General features: G+C 43.4%; 1 protein-coding gene across 1 annotated transcript in view; it reads left to right on the top strand.

Annotated features, from left to right (window-relative positions):
• SKAP2 (src kinase associated phosphoprotein 2) overlaps positions 1–19625 on the top strand; it is a 479896-nt gene extending 460271 nt beyond the window's left edge. The window contains exons 12-13 of the mRNA XM_030202306.1: positions 17340–17441; positions 17802–19625. Coding sequence (XP_030058166.1) covers positions 17340–17432 — 93 coding nt within the window. The 3' untranslated portion in view covers positions 17433–17441; positions 17802–19625. The remainder of the gene's footprint in view (positions 1–17339; positions 17442–17801) is intronic.
• The last annotated feature ends 342 nt before the right edge of the window (positions 19626–19967 follow it).

Below are 19967 nucleotides of genomic sequence, written 5' to 3'. Positions count from 1 at the left end.
AATATTTCTTCACTCAACGTGTAATTAAACTCTGAAATTCGTTGCCAGAGAATGTGGTAAAGGCGGTTAGCTTAGCGGAGTTTAAAAAAGGTTTGGACGGCTTCCTAAATGAAAAGTCCATAGACCGTTATTAAATGGACTTGGGGAAAATCCACTATTTCTGGGATAAGTAGTATAAAATGTTTTGTACTTTTTTGGGATCTTGCCAGGTATTTGTGACCTAGATTGGCTACTGTTGGAAACAGGATGCTGGGCTCGATGGACCTTTGGTCTTTCCCGGTATGGCAATACTTATGTACTTATGAGCCCTGCTGAATACACAGCAGACATGAGCCTTTCTCCCTGTTTCAAGAGTGGAGGCAGTAGTCGCACTCGCCACTCGGGTTTGAGCCTGCCAGCATCTCACAGCCCTGGTGATGTTGAAGTTACTGAACCATATGGCCTCCACAGTGCATGTCACACCCATGGCACGTCTTCACATGAGAACTGCTGCTTTAGCTTCCCAGTGGTTCCAGGCCTCAGGGAACCAAGCAGATATCATTTGGGTGTCACCAGAGTTGGGTCAGTTCCTCCTCTAGTGGATGAGTCAATCCAATTTGACCATAGGACTACCCTTTAAAATTCCTCTCCCCCATAAGGTGCTGACAACATATGCATCCTGCCTGGGGTGGGGAGCTCATTTAGATGGTCTTCACTCAAGGTGCTTGGTCAGCTTAGGAAACAGATCTTCAAATCAATATTCTGGAGCTACAGGAAATCTGGAATGCTCTAAAGGCTTTCAGAGATTGGCTGGTCAACCAAATCATACTCATTAAAACAGACAATCAGGTTGCAGTGTATTACACCAACAAGGCGGGGGGGGGGGGGGGGAACCGGATCACATCCTCTGTGTCAGGAGGCCTTCCAAATGTGGTAGTGGGCCATCCAGAATAGGATTGGGCTCAAGGCCACATATCTTGTGATCAAATCCAACACCAAGGCTGACAGACTGAGCAGGGTCAGGCAACCGCACAAGTGGTTACTCAGCAGGAGCGTTGCCCGAGAGATGTTCTGAGTGTGAGGCACCCCCTTGATGGACCTCTTTGCCACTCCATACAATCACAAAGTCCCTCGGTACTGTTTTGGGTCAGGGCATATGACAGATTAGCCTTGGATGCCTTTCCCCTCTTGTGGAAAAGACTTTGCTGAAACTCAAGCAAGACCATGGAACCATGATCCTGATCACCCCTTATTTGCCCAGGCAAATTTGGTTCCCTCTTCCTCTGGAGTTATCCTCCAAAGAACCCTGGAGATTGGACTGTTTTCCGACCCTCATCACACAGAATGAAGAATCTCTTCTGCATCCCAGTCTCCAGTCTCAGGCCCTCACAGCCTGGATGTTAAGAGCTTAGAATTTGCTTCTTTGCATCTTCCTGAGGGTGGTGAAGTAATGATTCAACACTATTAGGGAAGTGAAAAATTGAGCAAAACTTTAACTCAGTTTGCTATGTCGGAAATAATTCTGTATGCAACTCATTAGCATGCATTTTCCATGCTAATTGTGCTAAGATTAATACAGTGCTTTACTTCTTGAATTGCATAAAATTTTGCTACATGGGAAATAATTTCAGCATAGTTTATAACATTGTTCTAACCATTTTTTTTGTTTGTTTTAGACACATTAAATTTAGCATTCATGAAGTCATTTGCATTTTGAAGAATTATAAGCTGAAAAATCATGCAAATCATTTCATTTGTGATTCTTCATGAGCAGAATTTCATTTAAATTTTTCACAAAGCAAAATTGTGTGTAATACTTAACTACACCTCCAGGTGATTTAGAAAAAAAATTGTCAATAAAGATCACAGTTCTGCACAGAACATATTGCAAGAAAAATGCTGTACTTCTAATTTCTATATTATTTAAATGAGCCAGCACCACACACAAAAAACTTCCCACAATTCTGGCTCATTGCCTCAAAAATCTTTACTGTTTAGTACATCAGCCTTTTTCTTTATCATATATTCTTCCTTGACATTATCTTAAGAAATTCTCTGATAGGTCACATAATCTCTTTCTACACACACACTTGGCTTTTCTTGTTGGTGATCTCTACTAAACATAGCAGTCTTTGTCAGTCTTTTTATAGACCCTGGATTGCACTTAAAATGCACAGCTCATGTCTTCCTTGGAAAGATTTATTAAAGGAAACTTCCTTCAACTTAACAGTAGCTTCAAGCTAAGAGAGGGTAAGCCAGAGTCCTGCCTTTGTACACAGACAGACTGTTTGGTATTTCCTTTCTGCCTGTCTGAACCCTTCCTGTTTGAAAGGCTAAATCGTGAAAAGCAGATGTTTCTTAATTCCTTATACACTATTGGTGCCTTTCACACATTTGAAATTTGTGCTGCACAAGATTATTTCTGTCGTGCTAATCTTTGCATTCTCAATGTGGTTTTCATGTCAAAGATTCTGAGATATGTTTATGAAAAGGCAGAACTCTGGAAGTCATCTATTTCCAAATCATTGAACTGTTCAACTCTGTTTTGAAATGTCTCCTATTTTTGAAAAACAAAATCATTTTGACTATTGGTGCTTTTCATAAGATGTAGGTTTTGTACAATACCATTTCCTGAAATGTCAGTTCAATTGATTTAATTTTGTTATTATTTTTGAATTGTCTGAAATGCATGTAAAATTCATGAGATGAGGTTGACCTTTCTGTGCACCCACAATATGGCAAATGTATGTATATACTGTGGTGGCCTGGTTATAAGACATTCTCAAATTTAAGATGACCCTTTTGCATTCAGTTCAATACAGAAAATAAAAATATGAGTTGGTGGGTTTCTGTTGCCTTCTCCCCTGCCAGAATTCTGCTGTTCTCTCTCCTGTCAGGCCCATCTTAGGCAGGGAGAAGCACAGTGATAAGAGGAAAATGTTTTGACAGCCAGGTTTAAAAATGGGAACATCCAGACAATTTAATTGATGATTCACCACAGCTGCAAGTGGAGTGCTTTGGGTGGTGGAACCAGGTTTTCAGTGGGGAAGGTGCTTGGTTCCAATTATAAGACAAGATTGGGTGTTTGACATACCAAATGTTTTTTTTAAATTTAAAAACTCTTGTCTTATACTCAGGTCAGTACCATATGTATTTTTCCAAGGAATATGTACACATGCCGTATAAACATTCAACATTTTTTTTAATGTTATATTGAAAGGCATCTCTACACAACAGTAATCATACAATTAACATTAAGGGCCCTATTTACTAAGCCACACTGTAGGCGCTCTAGAGTTTTTAGCGCAAGCTAAAAATTAGCACGTGATAATGCTAGAGACACACATATATTCCTATTGGTAGTAGTAGTGTTAGTGCACTCAAAAAATCCTAGTGCACCTTAGTAAACAGAGCCCTAAATAAAGGAATCTGTGTTAATATAAGATATAAACTAATAAGCTGACTCTAGCTCCATTCCAGTTCACAATAACAGGCATTAACGAACAGTGTTTTTGAATTCCTTTTTGTTTTTAGTTGTGACCACTATTTTATTACCCTCCAAGATGCCATTTACTAGTGTGGTGAAGTTATGCTCTAGCTAGGGGTTAGATGCAAAAATTAATATGCATTAAGTGCAACGCTTGTTCAGTGTTGGGGCTGTTCCCATACAATTACTGCACAGAATAGCTCTTTACTGTGTGTTAAGTGCAGGGGCGTAGCTACATGGGGGCATGGGCCCCCGTAGATTTGGCCCTGGCCCCCCTCCCTCCACCAACCCTCCCCCACCGCCATCTTGTACCTTTGCTGGCGGGGGTCCCCAACCCCCGCCAGACGAAGTCCTCTTCTCCGGCGCGGCCGTGTTGCTGATCTGCAAGGGCAGGCTGCTGTTTTTGTGAGTCTGACGTCCTGCAGCAACACGGCCGCGCCGGAGAAGAGGACTTCGGCTAGTGGGGGTTGGGGACCCCCGCCAGCAAAGGTACCAGACGGCGGCAGCGCGGGAGGGTTGGCGGCGGCGGGAAGAGGGGGTCGAAAGGGTTAGCGCCGGGGGGGGGTCAAAGGTGGTGGTGGCGGGGGGGTTCAAACTGGCAGGGGGGTCGGCGACACCGGGGGGGGGGGGCTAAAATGTGCCCCCTCACCTCGGGCTCTGGACCCCCTCCCGCTGAAGTCTGGCTATGCCCCTGGTTAAGTGTATACCCAGTCAGCACAGATGTACCTACTGCCTCCTATTTAGGAGCCTAGAAGACCCTCCCCTAGGAACCTTGGGCCTTAGGAGGTGGTAAGTGTATCCATGCTATCTATAACAGCAACAGTACATGGTAAAGTAACGTATGTTAACTGCAGTGCCCATCCCATGGGCACTCTAGTTTATATGGCAGTGGGCCAGGTTAAAGGGGCAGTACCCCTATCAGAATTCTCCCCAGGGTTTTAATGTCTGGAGGGCCAGTGAGAAGTCTTCAGCCTCATAACCCCATGCCAGCTCCAAGTATATCTAATCCTGACCCTGGCATGTTGATCCAGATCAAGCTCAACCACCCCCAGGGTTATCCTCATAGTTGTTTAATCACAAAAAGAGCATGAGCAATGTCCAGTTGTTCCTGCCTCTCCATCACTATCTTGCTGCTGTCAGCTGGTGCCATTTGTGAATTTGGGAAAAGGTGACTAAAGTCTCAGATCCATGTTGAGAGTGGCCAATTTTCATGTCATGGGTCCATAAGCAGTCTGAAAAAGTTACATGTTTGAGCATCTGTAACTTTTTAAAAATTTTAACATAAAACCATGGGATTTGAACTGTTGTATTACAAGTTATTTGCTCTAACAGAATTCATTAAAATCTCTCTCTCTTTTTTTTTGTTGTCTCTGGTGATTTTAGTTACCTTTTCCCAGAGCTTGTTGCACTTTCCAAGATGGCATCAGTAGGATAAGAGCAACCAGGGATCTATCCCAGGAGCATCCTGAGAAAGAATCATGCCCTGGGCAACACGCCCCCTTAGCACCCTCACTCTGCTCACTGCACCACAGCCACTGCAGGAGAGACAATGGATGGGGAGCATGTTTTGTGCCCCCCTCCATCTCCTTTCTTCCCTGTGTGACCACACCACCCACACACCCTTTAGACAGCCCTGATCAGACCTGCCTCCTTCTGGATAAATATTAATGTAGGGTAGACCTGGGGGAAGGGTCCACCAGGGGCTTTTCCCTTCCACACAGATGCAAGGCTTTCAGAGAGCAGGGCCTCATGAAAGGGAAGGACCTCATATTTGGGGCTGCTGCAGGGCCAGAGGGAGGGGTTAACAGGTCCCAAGGGTCCCCCCTGCCCAATTGGAAGTCTTTAAATAGGGCCTTGTTAATCCTTTAACCTTGGCTCAATGGCTATGAAGAAGGAAGTTTTTATAGATTTTAGTTGTATTCCCACATCTAGGAACACAAATTTTCATGTGGAAATTTGCTGTGGATTCTAGTGAGCCAGGAGTTCATTTACAACTTAAGTAAAATTTGAGCAAACTGTGAAATTTCTTGTAGGTTAAGTAGAGGAGTGTGGTAGCCGTGTTAGTCCACTCTTAAGGTTAATAAATTGTCCTCTATGGGAGTCATTTCATATCAGGGCATCAATGTGCAATTACCAAAACAGTAAATTATGTCGGTGTCTGAACTGAGCATGTGCAGGAGTGCCGGTGTCGGCGGACTTTCTCGCTTGGTGAACCCCTGAAAAGAGCTCATGGAACCCAGTTTGTGAATCACTGCAGTAGACTGTGCACAATACACAATTGGCTGTATCATATTACTGTAATAGTTCATTGCCTCTTGTAGATGCACCAGTTCCCTCCCCTTAGGGACTGGTGCATCTGTACCACTCCCTAGAGACTGGTGGCTCTGGCAGAAATAGGTAATGTTCATAAATATCACTAATAACCATCATAAAGAAAAAAATATCACGTGGAGGGGCATAATCGAACGTCGCCAGCGATCTATTTTGGCGGCGGCGCAACAGCTGGCCGGAACCGTATTATCGAAAAAGATGGCCAGCCATCTTTTTTTTTCGATAATACGGTTTAGCCTGGCCAAATGCCTTGAATTTCTCCGGGTTTGAGATCGCCGGTTTTGTTTTTCAGCGATAATGGAAAAAAATGCCGGCCATCTCAAACCCGGCGAAATCCAAGGCATTTGGTCATGGGAGGAGCTAGCATTTGTAGTGCACTGGTCCCCCTGACATGCCAGGACACCAACCGGACACCCTAGGGGGCACTTCTAACAATTTTTAAAAAGTATGCAAATACCTCCCAGGTGCATAGCTCCCTTTCCTTGGGTGCTGAGCCCCCCAAATCCCCCCAAACCCACTCCCCACAACTCTACACCATTACCATAGCCCTCATGGGTGAAGGGGGGTACCTACAATTAGGTACAGTGGGTTTGGGGGGGGGGGGTTGGAGGGCTCAACACTTAGCACCACAAGTGTAACAGGTAGTGGGGGGGGGGGTGGATCTGGGTCTGCCTGCCTGAAGTGCACTGTACCCATTAAAAACTGCTCCAGGGACTTGCATACTGCTGTCAGGGAGCTGAGTATGACATTTAAGGCTGGCATACAGGCTGGCAAAAAAGGTTTTGATTTTTATTTTGTTAATGTGGGAGGGGGTTGGTGACCAATGGGGGAGTATGGGGAGGTCATCCCCCATTCCCTTCGGTGGTCATCTGGTCAGTTGGGGCACCTTTTTGAGGCTTGGTTGTGAAAATAAAAGGACCAAGTAAACCCGGCGAAATACTGCTTAACGCCACTTTTTTGTTTTCCATTATCCGCGAAAGCCGGCCATCTGGTAGCCACGTCCATGCACGCCCATGTCCCGCCTTCGCTACGCTGCCAACACGCCCCCTTGAACTTTCGCCGGCGAGGAGACGGGAAAGCGGCAATCCTGTCAAAAAAGCCGCTTTCGATTATACCGATTTCACTGCTTTTGAAAGATCGCCGACCATCTCCCGATTTATGTCGGGAAATGGCCGGCGATCACTTTGGAAAATAAGCCTGATAGGTACCCTAAGATATGCTGCTCTTCTGAAGCAGAACCACCTTCAGCCAGAAATCATAGCAAAGGGAAGAGTGAATATAGAGATCCTTTTGTTTAATGATTAAGGAATTGGAAACTTACATTTGTTTCTTCTTAAGGACAGGATGTACTTAATTAAAATGACCATAGTTCTCAAATGCAAGCAACACTGTCTTGGGTAAGTAAGGATTATTGCAAACAAATGGAAAGGAAGCTCTAGGGCAAGGAGTTGTGATAAGAAGCTCAAAGAAGGTAGACCCATGAGTAACATTAGAAACTATTTTTCACGGAAAGGAGGGTGGATGCATGGAATGGCCTCCCAGTGCAGGCAGTGGAAGCACAAGCGATAAGAGAATTCAAGAAAGTATAGAGTAAGCTTAAAGGGTCCTTGGTGGCCAGTCAGTGAAGGAAATGCCAGAACACAATTGGAACCTATGGCATGCCAAAGGAAGCAAACTGAGCAATGAAGCAGGCCTTTGGGTCCTTATCTGCAATCATACTCTGTTTTTCTCTTTCAGTGGGGAATGTATATGGATGCCAAGCACGCAAGAATTAGATTGAAAATGCTTTACTCTCTTGTGATGGGTCTTAGTTTCCACTGAGTTTGGAAAACATGTCTTAGCTGCCCATTTGCATTATTATAGTGAAAGGGTTCACAGAAAAAAAATGAAAGAAATGCCATAAAACTTGAGCAGGCAATAGTAGAAAGGGAGGTTATGGGTACAATTGCAAATACACAGATATGTTTTTATCAGCAGATTTTGCATTGATTTTCATACCCTTACCTTGAAAGTACTCCCACACGCCTGCACCTATCTCCTGCTTGTGCAAATACATGCTTCAACTAAAGCACCACACGTGTTTTTGAAAATATAAATATGCCCACTTTGTTTCAGTCCAATCCCCACCACCTGTGCCCCCAAACATGAATAAAAGCACACACATTGTTACACTATCAGGACAATTCTATACAGTACGCGCTAACAATAATGCACCAATTATAGTTGTAATTTGCTGGGATAATGGCATATGCATGTGTATGTGTGCACAGATGCACTTAAATGCCAAAATTCTGCTTAGGCGCTATTCTGTAAATATGCACATAGGTTACATAGGGCCAGATTCTATATAAGGTGCCTAAAAAATCCACACAATAAACATTTTCGCCTAAGCGTATTCTATAAGCGGTGCCTAGATTTAGGCGCAGTTTATAGAATACGGTTAGTTGATATCCCAGCGCCTAAAACTACCATTTACACCAATGAAAATATGGCATAAATCCATGCATGTAGATTTACACGCACTGGGCCATATTCTATAACTATACCCATGAAACGCCCATTTCCTCTCCCATAGCCACGCCCCTTTTGAACTGCGTGCATTAGAATTTAGGTGCAGTTCATTCCAGAATACGCTTAGTGAGTTGTGTGCGCAAATTCTAATTATTACCAATTAGTGCTCATTTTTGCTTGTTAGTTGCTGTTATCAACAGTGATTAGCTTGTTAAGCCAATTAAGTTATGCATGCTGTTAAAGAATATGCTTGGATTTCAGCGCAGATCTCTTGGTGCGCTGTTTAGAATCCGGGGGATAGTGCATATTTGACAGGTGGGTGTCCGTGTGTGCAACTTACAGCATACTGTAATTTTCAGATGTATCTATGGCACTTAGGTGCACATACACCAGTTCATGGCTGGCATAAGTGTTGTGCCTAAATTATAGGTGCGTTTTTCATATTATGCTAGTATTCTATAAAGGAAAGTAGGCGCCTACATCCCATTATAAAACAGCCTCCTGCCAGGCCTCCAGTTATACAGTTGTCCCCTGTGCATCCACTTTTACCCACACACAGGATGGACACTTGAAAGTTAACCTTTGTGGGAACAATTATATTAAGCAGGGGCGTATCTGCGTGGGGCCTCAGGGGCCTGGGCCCCCGCACATTTTGCCCTGGACCCCCCTACCGCCATCAACCCTCCCCCGCTGCCGTTGCTTACCTTTGCTGGCGGGGGGCCCCAACCCCCGCCAGCTGAGGTCCGCTTCCACCTGCCGAAGTGGATTCAACAGCTCCTATCAACAGCAGCACGGCCACGGAGGCCGAAGATGAACTTTAAACACCTCGGGGCGGCTGGCGGGGGTTTGGGTTCCCCCGCCGGCTGAAGAAGTAGTTTTTAAGGCAGCGGCAGGTGGAAGCGGACCTCGGCTGGCGGGGGTTGGGGCCCCCCGCCTGCAAAGGTAAGCAATGGCAGCGGGGGAGGGTTTGCGGCGGGAGGGGGGTGGAGAGAGTCATTGGTGGTGGTGGGGGCTCTGACAATGGGGGGGGGGTCGTGGCGGCGGGGGGGGGCTAAAATGTGCCCCCTCCCTCTGGCTCTGGCCCCCCCTACCACCGGAGTCCAGATACGCCCCTGATATTAAGCATTTTCCACATGGAACATGGCCTGTAAAATGGTAAGGGGGATGGAACTCCTTCTGTATAAAGAAAGGCTAAAGAGGTTAGGGCTCTTCAGCTTGGAAAAGAAATGGCTGAGGAGAGATATTACAGAGGTCTATAAAATCCTGAGTGGTGTAGAACAGGTAGAAGTGAATCGAATTTTCGCTCTTTCTAAAAGTACAAAAACCAGAGGACACTCAATGAAATTACATGGAAATACTTTTAAAACAAATAGGAGGAAATATTTTTTCACTCAAAGAATAGTTAAGCTCTGGAACTCGCTGCTGAAAGATATGGTAATGGCTGTTAGCGTATCTGGGTTTAAAAAAGGTTTGGACGATTTCCTGGATGAAAAATCCATGTATGTTATTAAGATGCAGTGGCTTGGCCACAGGTGGGCCTGGGTGGGCCAGGGCCCACCCACGTAGGGCTCAGGCCCACCCAAAGGTAGCACACGTTTAGCGGTAGCTATGGGGATCCCAAGTTCTGCCAGCTGAAGACTTCCCCCCTGATGGTAACAAAAACGCTACTCTCCACGATACTGATACCTGCGCATGCTCAGTTTGTTCAGCGCATGCCTGCTGCAGACTGCCAAGGTGGAAAGAAGCATTTTCATGTCAGCTGAGATATTTTTTTTGTGGTGGTCTTCGGGGAGGGGGAGAACATTTGGTGCCCACCCACTTCTTGCCTAGACCCACCAAAATCTGTTGTCTGGCTACGCCCCTGTTAAGATGGACATGGGGGAAGTCACTGCTTGCCCCGGAATTGGTAGCTTGGAATGTTGCTACTATTTGGGTTTCTGCCAGGTACTTGTGACCTGGATTAGCCACTGTTGGAAGCAGGATACTGGGCTTAGATGGACCATTGGTCTGACCCAGTATGGCTATTCTTATGTTCTTAACACGTTGTTTGTATGAGGAATGCACTAGATGCATTATCATCAATCAGGGGCGTAGCCAGACTTCGGCAGGAGGGGGGCCAGAGCCCGAACTGAGGGGACACATTTTAGCCCCCCCGGTGCCACGGACCCCCCCCCCACCTTTGACCCCCCCCCCCCCGGCACCCCTCACCTTTTGACCCCCCCCTTCTCGCCACCGCCAACCCTCCCCTGAGTCTCCCGCCGCCGTCAGGTACCTGTGCTGGCGGGGGTCCCCAACCCTCGCCAGCTGAAGTCCTCAGCTGGTCTCCAGGCCAGCGCATTGCTGCAGCTGATCTGAAAGCCTAGGATTCTGTTTCTTCTGTGTGAGTCGTCCTGACGTCCTGCACGTTCAACGTACAGGACGTCAGGATGACTCACACAGAAACAGAATCCTAGGCTTCCACATCAGCTGCAGCAATGCGCCGGCCCTGAGACCAGCTGAAGAGGACTTCAGCACAGGTACCCGATGGTAGCAGGGGGGAGGATTAGCAGCGGTGGGAAGGGGGGGGGTCAAAAGGGTCAGCGGGGCCATGGCCAAATCTGGGGGGGCCCAGGCCCCCGTGGCTATGCCCCTGTCATCAATACTAAACTTGTTTGCACAGTACTTAAGGAGCCCTGACGGAAGCATCAGTCAAAACACAGCTGAGTCAGGTTATTTTAATGAAGATTCACATGCCAGCTAGGTTCCTGTGGATTTTCCTTCTATTCCTAGGCCATCTCTACACCACCTTGGGTCAACCATTGTCATTTGTGTTACCATATCATCAGGACAGGAATGTCTGGAGACAGTTCTTGTCTGTGAAAAGATTTTCATCCCAGTGATGGCATAGAAGGGGGAGCTGAGTGGGATGGGAAAGCAGGCCCAGGAGGAATCTGATTCTGGTGCCTTGCATTTATTTCTGATTTGTTTTTTTCATTTTTCATTTGTTTTATTGTTAAATATTTATGTTTATAGAATGAAGTAATCAATAAGTTTCTGTGAATTATTAGTCTTTTCAACAAAGAGTGATACTGGAGAGTCTAGAGAATTGGTGGGGGTAGGAGGCAGTATAGAGCATGAATATAATTGGAGCATGACTGCTGAGAGTGTTTAGGTCCAGCGCTAAAGCGAGGATGAACAGGAGGGGAAAATTCGTGGTCAGCACTCAAAAAAATGAAGTGTGAGTGGTATTGAGGGGGTGGGGGGAGGGAGTGGAAGAGTGGTGCTGCTGCAAAGCAGTCAGCTCATGGAAGTAAATGAGGGGAAAAAAGTCCAGTGTTAAGGCCCATTAGCCACAGAGCAGAGGGCAAGAAGCAGAAGAGGAGAGAAGAAAGCCACAAGAAGTTAGCTCCTATTTCTTTTCAAATTCTTCCCATATGTTTAGGACCCTACCATCTGCTGTGTGCTTGCTGACTGTACTTCAGGCCCCACGCTACCTGCTAGCTATGCACTCCTCCCAGTCTAGCTTTTGATTCCTCCTTCCAACCAACAAAGTCCTAATGATTTTGAAAGGGCCAATGCAAGGTGTGCAGTCAGAGCTAGCATTTGAGAGGGAGAAAAGTGGCACTTTATCCAACAGTATGTTATCCTGTACCTGAAAATATGAGGACATTCTTATCCTCCCTTACTGTCTTTTTCACACTTTCTTCCTCCTTCCTTTCATGATTCACCTCTCCCCTCTCCTCTTTTTCCCTGCTGTCTTACTCCTCTTCTCTGTCCCCTTTCCTTACATTCTGGGTAGCATTTAAAACTTTTCCTTTCACCCCAACACACTGTCTCCAACCAACAAGTAGCTTTTACAGTATGTGCATTCAACAGTATTTACAGTATGTGCATTCAACAGTATGTGCATACTTCTGTAACTGGGTGGGTACCAGGTAGAACCCTAATCTATAAAGGAACATAAGCGCCTCCCCCTCCTTTATAGAATACTATGCTACCTAAGTATATATGCACTTAAAAGTTAGGTACGAGCTGGTGATTACTGCAGATACAAGTGTAACTTATAATATTCTGTAAGTTACATACGTAATTGTGAATCCCGGTTATGCTATGCCCATGTGTTCACCCTCATTGCAAATACATGCTGTGTAAATTGTGTATCTTTACAGAATTGTGCTTAAGCAGGATTTTGGTGGTTATACACATATGTGCACACACACACATGCATGTAAATGCCATTATTCTAAAAATTTACATGTGTAATTGGTGCCCATGTTACAGAATGACCCCCTCAGTGCCTAACACTGTCTGGAGTAGGTGAAAAGGTTTTGGACCATAGTATGTAGTCAGTAACTAGCACATGCTTTAGGGAGTATATTTATAATTCAGATCTGTGGGTAAAAAGGAAAGGGAATGGGATTTGATATAAAAGTGTTTTATGCACAGAGGGGTCCTTTTTGTAAGCGGCGGTAAGCCCAATGCGGAGCTTACCGCTCATCATTCTGGAACTACCGCCGGGCTATCACAGGAACCCAGTGGTAGCTCCCACCCCCGGCATGCGCCATTTCCAGTAACCACCAGGTTAGTGCAGGAGCCCTTACCGCCACCTCAATGGCCCCCCCCAAAAAAATGGTGATGCGGTACCGCAAGGCCATTTCTTTACAGGAAAAAAGACAGCCTTTTACCTACTGTGGTAAAAGTGGACCTCAGCTAGTGTCAAAAACACGTCGCCTTTTACCGCAGCTTAGTAAAAGGGCCCCAGAATTAGGTGTTTACAAATTTGTATAAATGTACAAACAGCCTGCTTGTGGCGTATGTTACCTGACTCAAACTTAAGCATCCTGGGGATTGAGGGGGTCCTTTTACTAAGGTGCACTGAAAAATGGCTCACGGTAGTGTCGCCAATCCATTTTTCAGTGCTCCTGTAAAAAAAAAAACCTTTTTAAATTTTTTGCCAAAAATGAACATGTGGCAAAATCAAAATTGCTGCACGTTCATTTTGGGTCTGAGACCTTACCACCAGCCGTTGACCTTAGCAGTAAAGTCTCACACGGTAACTGGGTGGTAATGACCTCTGTGTGCCAAATGCCACTTGGCATGTGTAGCTGACACACGCCAGGAAATGAAAAATATTTTCCGGACACGCGTAGCAGACGCATGCCAAAAATGAAATTACCACAAGGGCCACGCAGTAACCGTGCGGTAACTCCATTTTGGCACACGTTGGGCGCGTGTAGACGCTTACACGGCTTAGTAAAAGGTGCCCCTGAGTTAGGACTAAACCACATGTGTGATTTTGTGTGAGCATATTTGCTTGAGCCTCAAAACTGGTGTAAGTGTGAGCACCTACTGTACAGGAGTTATTCCTTAAAGGCAGATATGTGAATAAATTCTCTTTAGATAACTTATGTGCATTTGTAAAGAACTAGGTAGGCAGCCTGCTATAAAATTAACCCTTCCTGTGAGTCACTAAGGGTGATTTTCATGGGTCAAGCGATCCTTTTCCCATAGAAATGGTCTTTATAAAATAGCCCACCCTTTATGCAAGTAACAGTATGCTCATAGTATGGGTACTTTTACCCACTGCCGTGGGAGGTGTTACTGGGGGCAGGACTTGAAACTCACACACAAAAAATGTATCCCCTCAAATTAGCAGTTGTAAATGTACACAGGTACTTTTCCTGATACATTTAGAGGAGTGTGGTAGCCGTGTTAGTCCACTCTTAAGGTTATCAATAGACATCAAACAAAATAAAACATGGAAAAGAAAATAAGATGATACCTTTTTTATTGGACATAACTTAATACATTTCTTGATTAGCTTTCGAAGGTTGCCCTTCTTCGTCAGATCGGAAAAAAAGGGCAACCTTCGAAAGCTAATCAAGAAATGTATTAAGTTATGTCCAATAAAAAAGGTATCATCTTATTTTCTTTTCCATGTTTTATTTTGTTTGATTTCTATTGATAACCTGATAAATTTCAAAGTGAACATATGTGTGTAGTTTTTTTTGTAGCACCTTTTTATTGACTTCAAATGTAATAAACAATATAGGCGACCATGTACAGATGGAGATGACCATCAGACAAAACATGCTCGCAGCCTTTCATTCTAAACACTCCTTCTCTGTTCAGGTGCTTCACCTCAGACTATGCAATGCATGTACTTTCACTTAGAAAACTGGTGCAAATTTCAGAGGTAAAATGTACCCCTGAACCTAGCAGCTGTGCAGGCAGTATAAATAATATCCTATTGATCATGTATGCCATTAAGCAACCTTTAATGAATTGACCTCATAGAACAATAGGGCTTCCATTTCTAACTCCCTGTCTTATACTTTCCATCTTCCGGTGTTACATGCCTGGAATAGCCTTCCTGAGCTGATTCCCCCCTGTACTCCCTCTCTGGCTGTATTTAAACCTTGTCTAAAAATCCCCCGTTTTAAGATTGTTTTTAAATCTTAAACTCTGGCTGTTCCTGGCCATAGGTGAATTGATTTTTACAGTGTTTCACAATGTTTTCTGTAAGGAATACAAGTCTCTGTCTTGGTTGTTGTAAGGTCCACAGAGAAGAAACTGTTTCTTCTTTCTTTCTTCAATATTTGGAGAAAAAGTACTTTACAAAGTGCTGCTTTGTCAGCATTTAGGCTGCAGGGTTTCCTCTAAATTTGTTGGAAAGCAGAAGCAGAAAGAAGTATGAGGAGAAAGTCATTTGTTGCCTGAAAGCAAAAGTGTTGTGTGTGCAATTTGTGCATGAAACGAGAGAGACATATTTCAGTACATTCCTGTATGATTTTCTTAAATGCCAAATTGTTGTTTTTATACTTTACTACATTAAAAAATGTAAATCTGATATATTATTGGTGATTTATAATCACATTAAACACTTCTTATTTTCTCTTTCATATTAAGCCAACATACAACACTTTTGCTTTCAGGTGACAAATTGTCCTCTAACAGACATATAATACTGGGCACTTTAAAATATTTGACAGCCAGAAGACAATATACTTTATGCACATGAGCACTAAACCACTGGTCCCTCTAAGCTGAGCTGGGGTTCTACAGCTGCATTGCTGTCAGTGAGGAGTGGTGCTTCAGTACTGTGTTTTCAATTGCTAAGGATAGGCAGGTTCCATGGAGTCCCTGTAGAGCGTTCCTGTCCCCCCACTATTGAAAATGTGGTAGTGAAACAGCACCCCCCACTGGCAGAACTATAGATTGAGGACTCCCGCTCAGCTTAAAGAGAACAGTGCACTAGACTATTTTTTCCACAATTTGCATCTGCAACAAAGATATTTAATATCAAAGCATTTGACTACAAAACTATGTTACATGCCTTGACCTGTATTGATTTGGCAGTATATCAAGTCCTGATACAGCGCTGCGTAACCCTAGTAGCACTTTAGAAATGTTAAGTAGTAGTAAGTAGTAAACAATTATAGAAGCTACATTGGTTGCCTATAGTCTATGGGTTGAGTTTAAGCATTACTGAAATGCCAGTGCTTTTCGCTTCTGCTGGTTGAGAGGCATACCCCACTCATCTTGGACTGGCCTTGCAGGACTCAAGGTGTCATGAAATGCCTAGCCACTCACCTGGGGTTAACCTGTGGCCACTTAGAGGGTCTATACCCAGCACAGCTCAGGCCCACCTGCATCAGCTGCTTGTGCTCTACACTAGCACCCTCCTTCCACCAACTGGATCATAGCCATCTCTGGGCGAGTATCCCGCTCTCAAATTATCCCCAGTGTTTTCTAGGTTACTGGGGGCCACACACCCAGTGGCCCCACAGTTCCCAGAAAACACTCACAGAACCAACACACAAACCACCAGGATTCTTTGTCAGTCCAGACAGGCATAGTCAACAACTGAAAATTCTTTATTGTCTTAAGAATTGAACAGTGAAACAGAAAAAGTGCAATCAGCAAACAATAACAGGTAACTGAAATATGGATCAATTATAAAACTATCTAAACATTTGTTTACTTTCTAAAAAGTACCTGGGGAGATCAGGAAATATGCCGCTCACAGATTATCAAATATAATTGATCACAGGGCCTCAGCAAAAAGATCTGTCTCTCTCTTCTCCCAGGCTAAGACTGGGGAAAAAAACAGTAAAATCCAAATGAAATTGAGCTCCTAAGCCAATCAGAACCTAGAACAATAAGTCTTAAAAAGTATACTGCAGACTGCCTTTCCAAAAGGCTTAAACAAAGAAAACGGCTTGGTTCTACAACAGCTTCAAAACATAAACATGCACCACCTGCTAGTCAAACTAGAGAAATACACTTCAGGAAATAATTAAGACAGTTTTACATGCTTAAAAAACCCACTGTTCTGTCACAAGGAAATTTAACAGGTAAGAGCAAATTTTACCTTTAATGGCACAGAGATTCATTCCTAATGAATATTGGCGGTCACTAGGAAGTGAACCAGGCAGTAACCAATATTCAGACCGGTGCCCAGTTAGTTCAGCAGCCTTTTTGCTGTCCTAACTTTATCTGCTTATTTAAGCGATATGTGGACTGAATATCACCACTAACTGGTTAAGTAGTGGCTGTGCCCAAACTCTGTCCATTGACCACTCTTTGACTAGCCAGCTGCACAGTGGCTAATTAGAGACAATATTCAACAGCACTGTCTGGTTAAGTGCCATTGAATATCAACGGGTAGCCTGTGCAGCGCGGTTAAGCCCCTTTAAATATCAGGCCCATAATGTTTTCTTTTTTTTCCGTCCTATGTAAAATTTGAGGGCTATTATATGATCCATTTCATACATTCCTCCTGCCATAAGTGCTAACTCCACTTGATATTAGTTGCAAATAAAAATGTGTCTTCTCTTTATGCAAATACTTTTAATCTGTCTGCCAAGCTGCAACATTTCATGTGTATGAAACAGAAAGACTGGCACGTTTGTGCTGAGTTCACACATTTGTTGTAACATGTTACAGAAAATACATAACATGAACATCCATAAAAAACAATTGCATAAGAAAACTATGTTGCATTTATACCACAGTAAAGGTTTGCTTTGTATATAATTTTTTGTATTAGGAATACAATAAATATGGCTGGTGGGTTGGAGAAATGAAGGGAGCAATTGGCTTAGTGCCTAAAACATACATAATGGAGATGTATGATATCTGAGTGGCCTGGGTAAGTACATTTTAATCCAATCTACTATAATGGCTTAGATGTTCTCTTGTTCACTGTTTCATAAGTATTTCCTCCCTGAAACCTTTGCAGTAGTTGTATTAACTTAGATTGTAGCAAAAGGAGCTTTTAGTGTTTAACACCGCTCCATTAGCTTTCTGCATCCAATAACAGCACCTTATATAGGGGAATGGTTATTTCTTAACTAACATCCTATTGTTATGCTACACTCTCTGTAAAATGAACTTTTAGGTTTTCCTAATTAGCTTGGTTATTCTTGTGAGGTGGGGGGTCAGAGGATTGTGTTTTTCTGTTTTTTGTATTGCTTTGTGCTAACTATATGTCTTTTCTCCTCTTGATCAGGACTGTTCCATAATTAAAAGCACTGAATAAAAGAAAACAGCAGCTTGTGCAAATTCTGCCTTCAGCACGGGGAATTTGGTTGTCTCAATTATTAGCAGGCCTGTGATTGGTAATGATGCTGGCAAAATATGTTTCAGATAATCACCTGTACTATATTTTTTTGTGCTCTCTCTTAATGTATTTTAAATGTGTGCTTATGAATGCAACAGTCATACCATCTCTAACATTTAGATGATTGTGAAAACTCACATAAAACTGCAGAAATGTTGAAGTGACTTGGATGTATAGTCTGTTTTCTGAGACTGGAGATAAAATGGGAATAGCAGTCTCCATTTTGCAGACATTTACTGCAGCACCTAATTTTTCATGCGACTTCTAATTCAGAGAATCAGTACTGTGGTGGCACAATTCTGATAGTCCAACTATAGTGTGCCTGGTTTGCCATCATAGCTTCAAACCCTAGAAATGCTTAAGGATGAAGTTGTAGAGGAAAGGTTGAAATTCCTCAAACTAATATCTTGGACAGACACAGAGGGCAGTAGTAGAGAGGGCTATAACTGGAGACTGAGAAGGGTTAAAGATAACATGATAGGCAGAAGCCACTGGACAGATGGGGGGGGGGGGGGGGTGGCTGATGCAGAAAGCTGCATGTTAGAGCCACACACTGATGGCTGAGCACACTGCTTTGACAGTAAGCTAATGGCATGCAAATTTGAAGCATGCAGAATTGTTTGCTAATGAGAGCAAGCCTACCCGATGCATGCGCACAAGGTTGTGCACTGAGGGCAGCTAGTGCTGTGTGCATTACCGAGCAAAATAAAAATGTCTGCACACATCTGGGGGTGTGGTGGAATGTTATTCTGTGGATAAATAACAGCCTTGCAAAAATTTCTTGCACATACATTTTTGCAATGCTGGTGTTTATGTGCAGAATAAAATTCCAGTTCACGTGCAGAAGTGTTTTGTTTTGTTTTTTCCTGTTGGGATGCACAGAGCTGTCACATCACATTGTGTGTTAAAAGTTGTGGGTCCTGTTATGTTTACAACAAAATTTTAAAAACCTAGCACTAAATCCCCCAAACTGGCATTAACATAATAATTTATTTTTATAGCCCGTAATACCTTGCAGTTCAATGCGGATTACAAAACAAGAAGCTGGACAAGCCAGGAACACATAATTGAATGACAATCAAAGAAACATAATCAGTTAAAATTAATACATTCAATTCCTAACAAAGTTTGGAAACAAGGATGTTTTAAGCAAATGTCTAAAACTTGCATACCCCGATACCTATAAAATCAAAGAAAAAACGTCTTTACCTAATTTAGCTGCCTGAAAAGAGAACAAAGTCCTTTCAACTAACCCTTCTAACCCTCCTCACACTTGGTGTTAAAATTCTAGCTTTGGGCATGCCTTAAAGTCTTCTGTGTACTTGTCTGCATTGAGGCTGAATGGCTAATAGCCTCATTACCATTCATTTTAATATGCTGTGTGCCAGTGTCCGAAGTTCCGATTTTTGCAGGAAACACTTCTCTGCATCATGCAGTCATAACATTGTGTGCAGACATCTTGCAAATCATGCACTTCCACCCATGATAGCTTTCTGCATCAGCCCCAGAATGTATGAAGCCCTTCTCTACTGAATATTACAGTATATTACTGTACTGCTCACAGGCAGCCCCAGAGCTCTGTACTAAAAAATCAGTGTTGTTCAAAGTACTTAATTAAAAGTACAACAAAGAACATATTAAAAATTTACTTAAGTAACAGTAAAAAAGTTATTGCCTAATATAATACTTTTTGAGTAAAAGTACTGCAACTACAAAGAAATGCAACTATTGTTAATGTTTTTATCTCAACAACTTTATTGCTCCACATTCAATCCAAACTAAATTTTGAAAATGACTGTCACTTATGCAGTGTGCTTGTGAGTCATTAAACCAGCACAGCCTTCAACAACTGCACTGGCAGGAAGTATTCAGTCTGATGAAAAGTTCCTTCAAATCAGACCATGCTGCAATTATACTGATGTCTTCTGACTGGGTCTACAGTTATTGATCAAAGTAATCTCTGGTTTAAACACGTGATTTCTGTATTGTAAAGAATATTTTATTGCCATCACTGTCGTTATCATCTATGTTAGAAGTGTTGTGGTCTATTTCATC

Source organism: Microcaecilia unicolor, chromosome 1 (assembly GCF_901765095.1).
Source record: "Microcaecilia unicolor chromosome 1, aMicUni1.1, whole genome shotgun sequence".
In the NCBI taxonomy this organism is placed as follows: domain Eukaryota; kingdom Metazoa; phylum Chordata; class Amphibia; order Gymnophiona; family Siphonopidae; genus Microcaecilia; species Microcaecilia unicolor.
The sequence above is the reverse complement of the archived record's forward strand: the minus strand, read 5'-3'. Positions and strand labels throughout refer to the sequence as shown.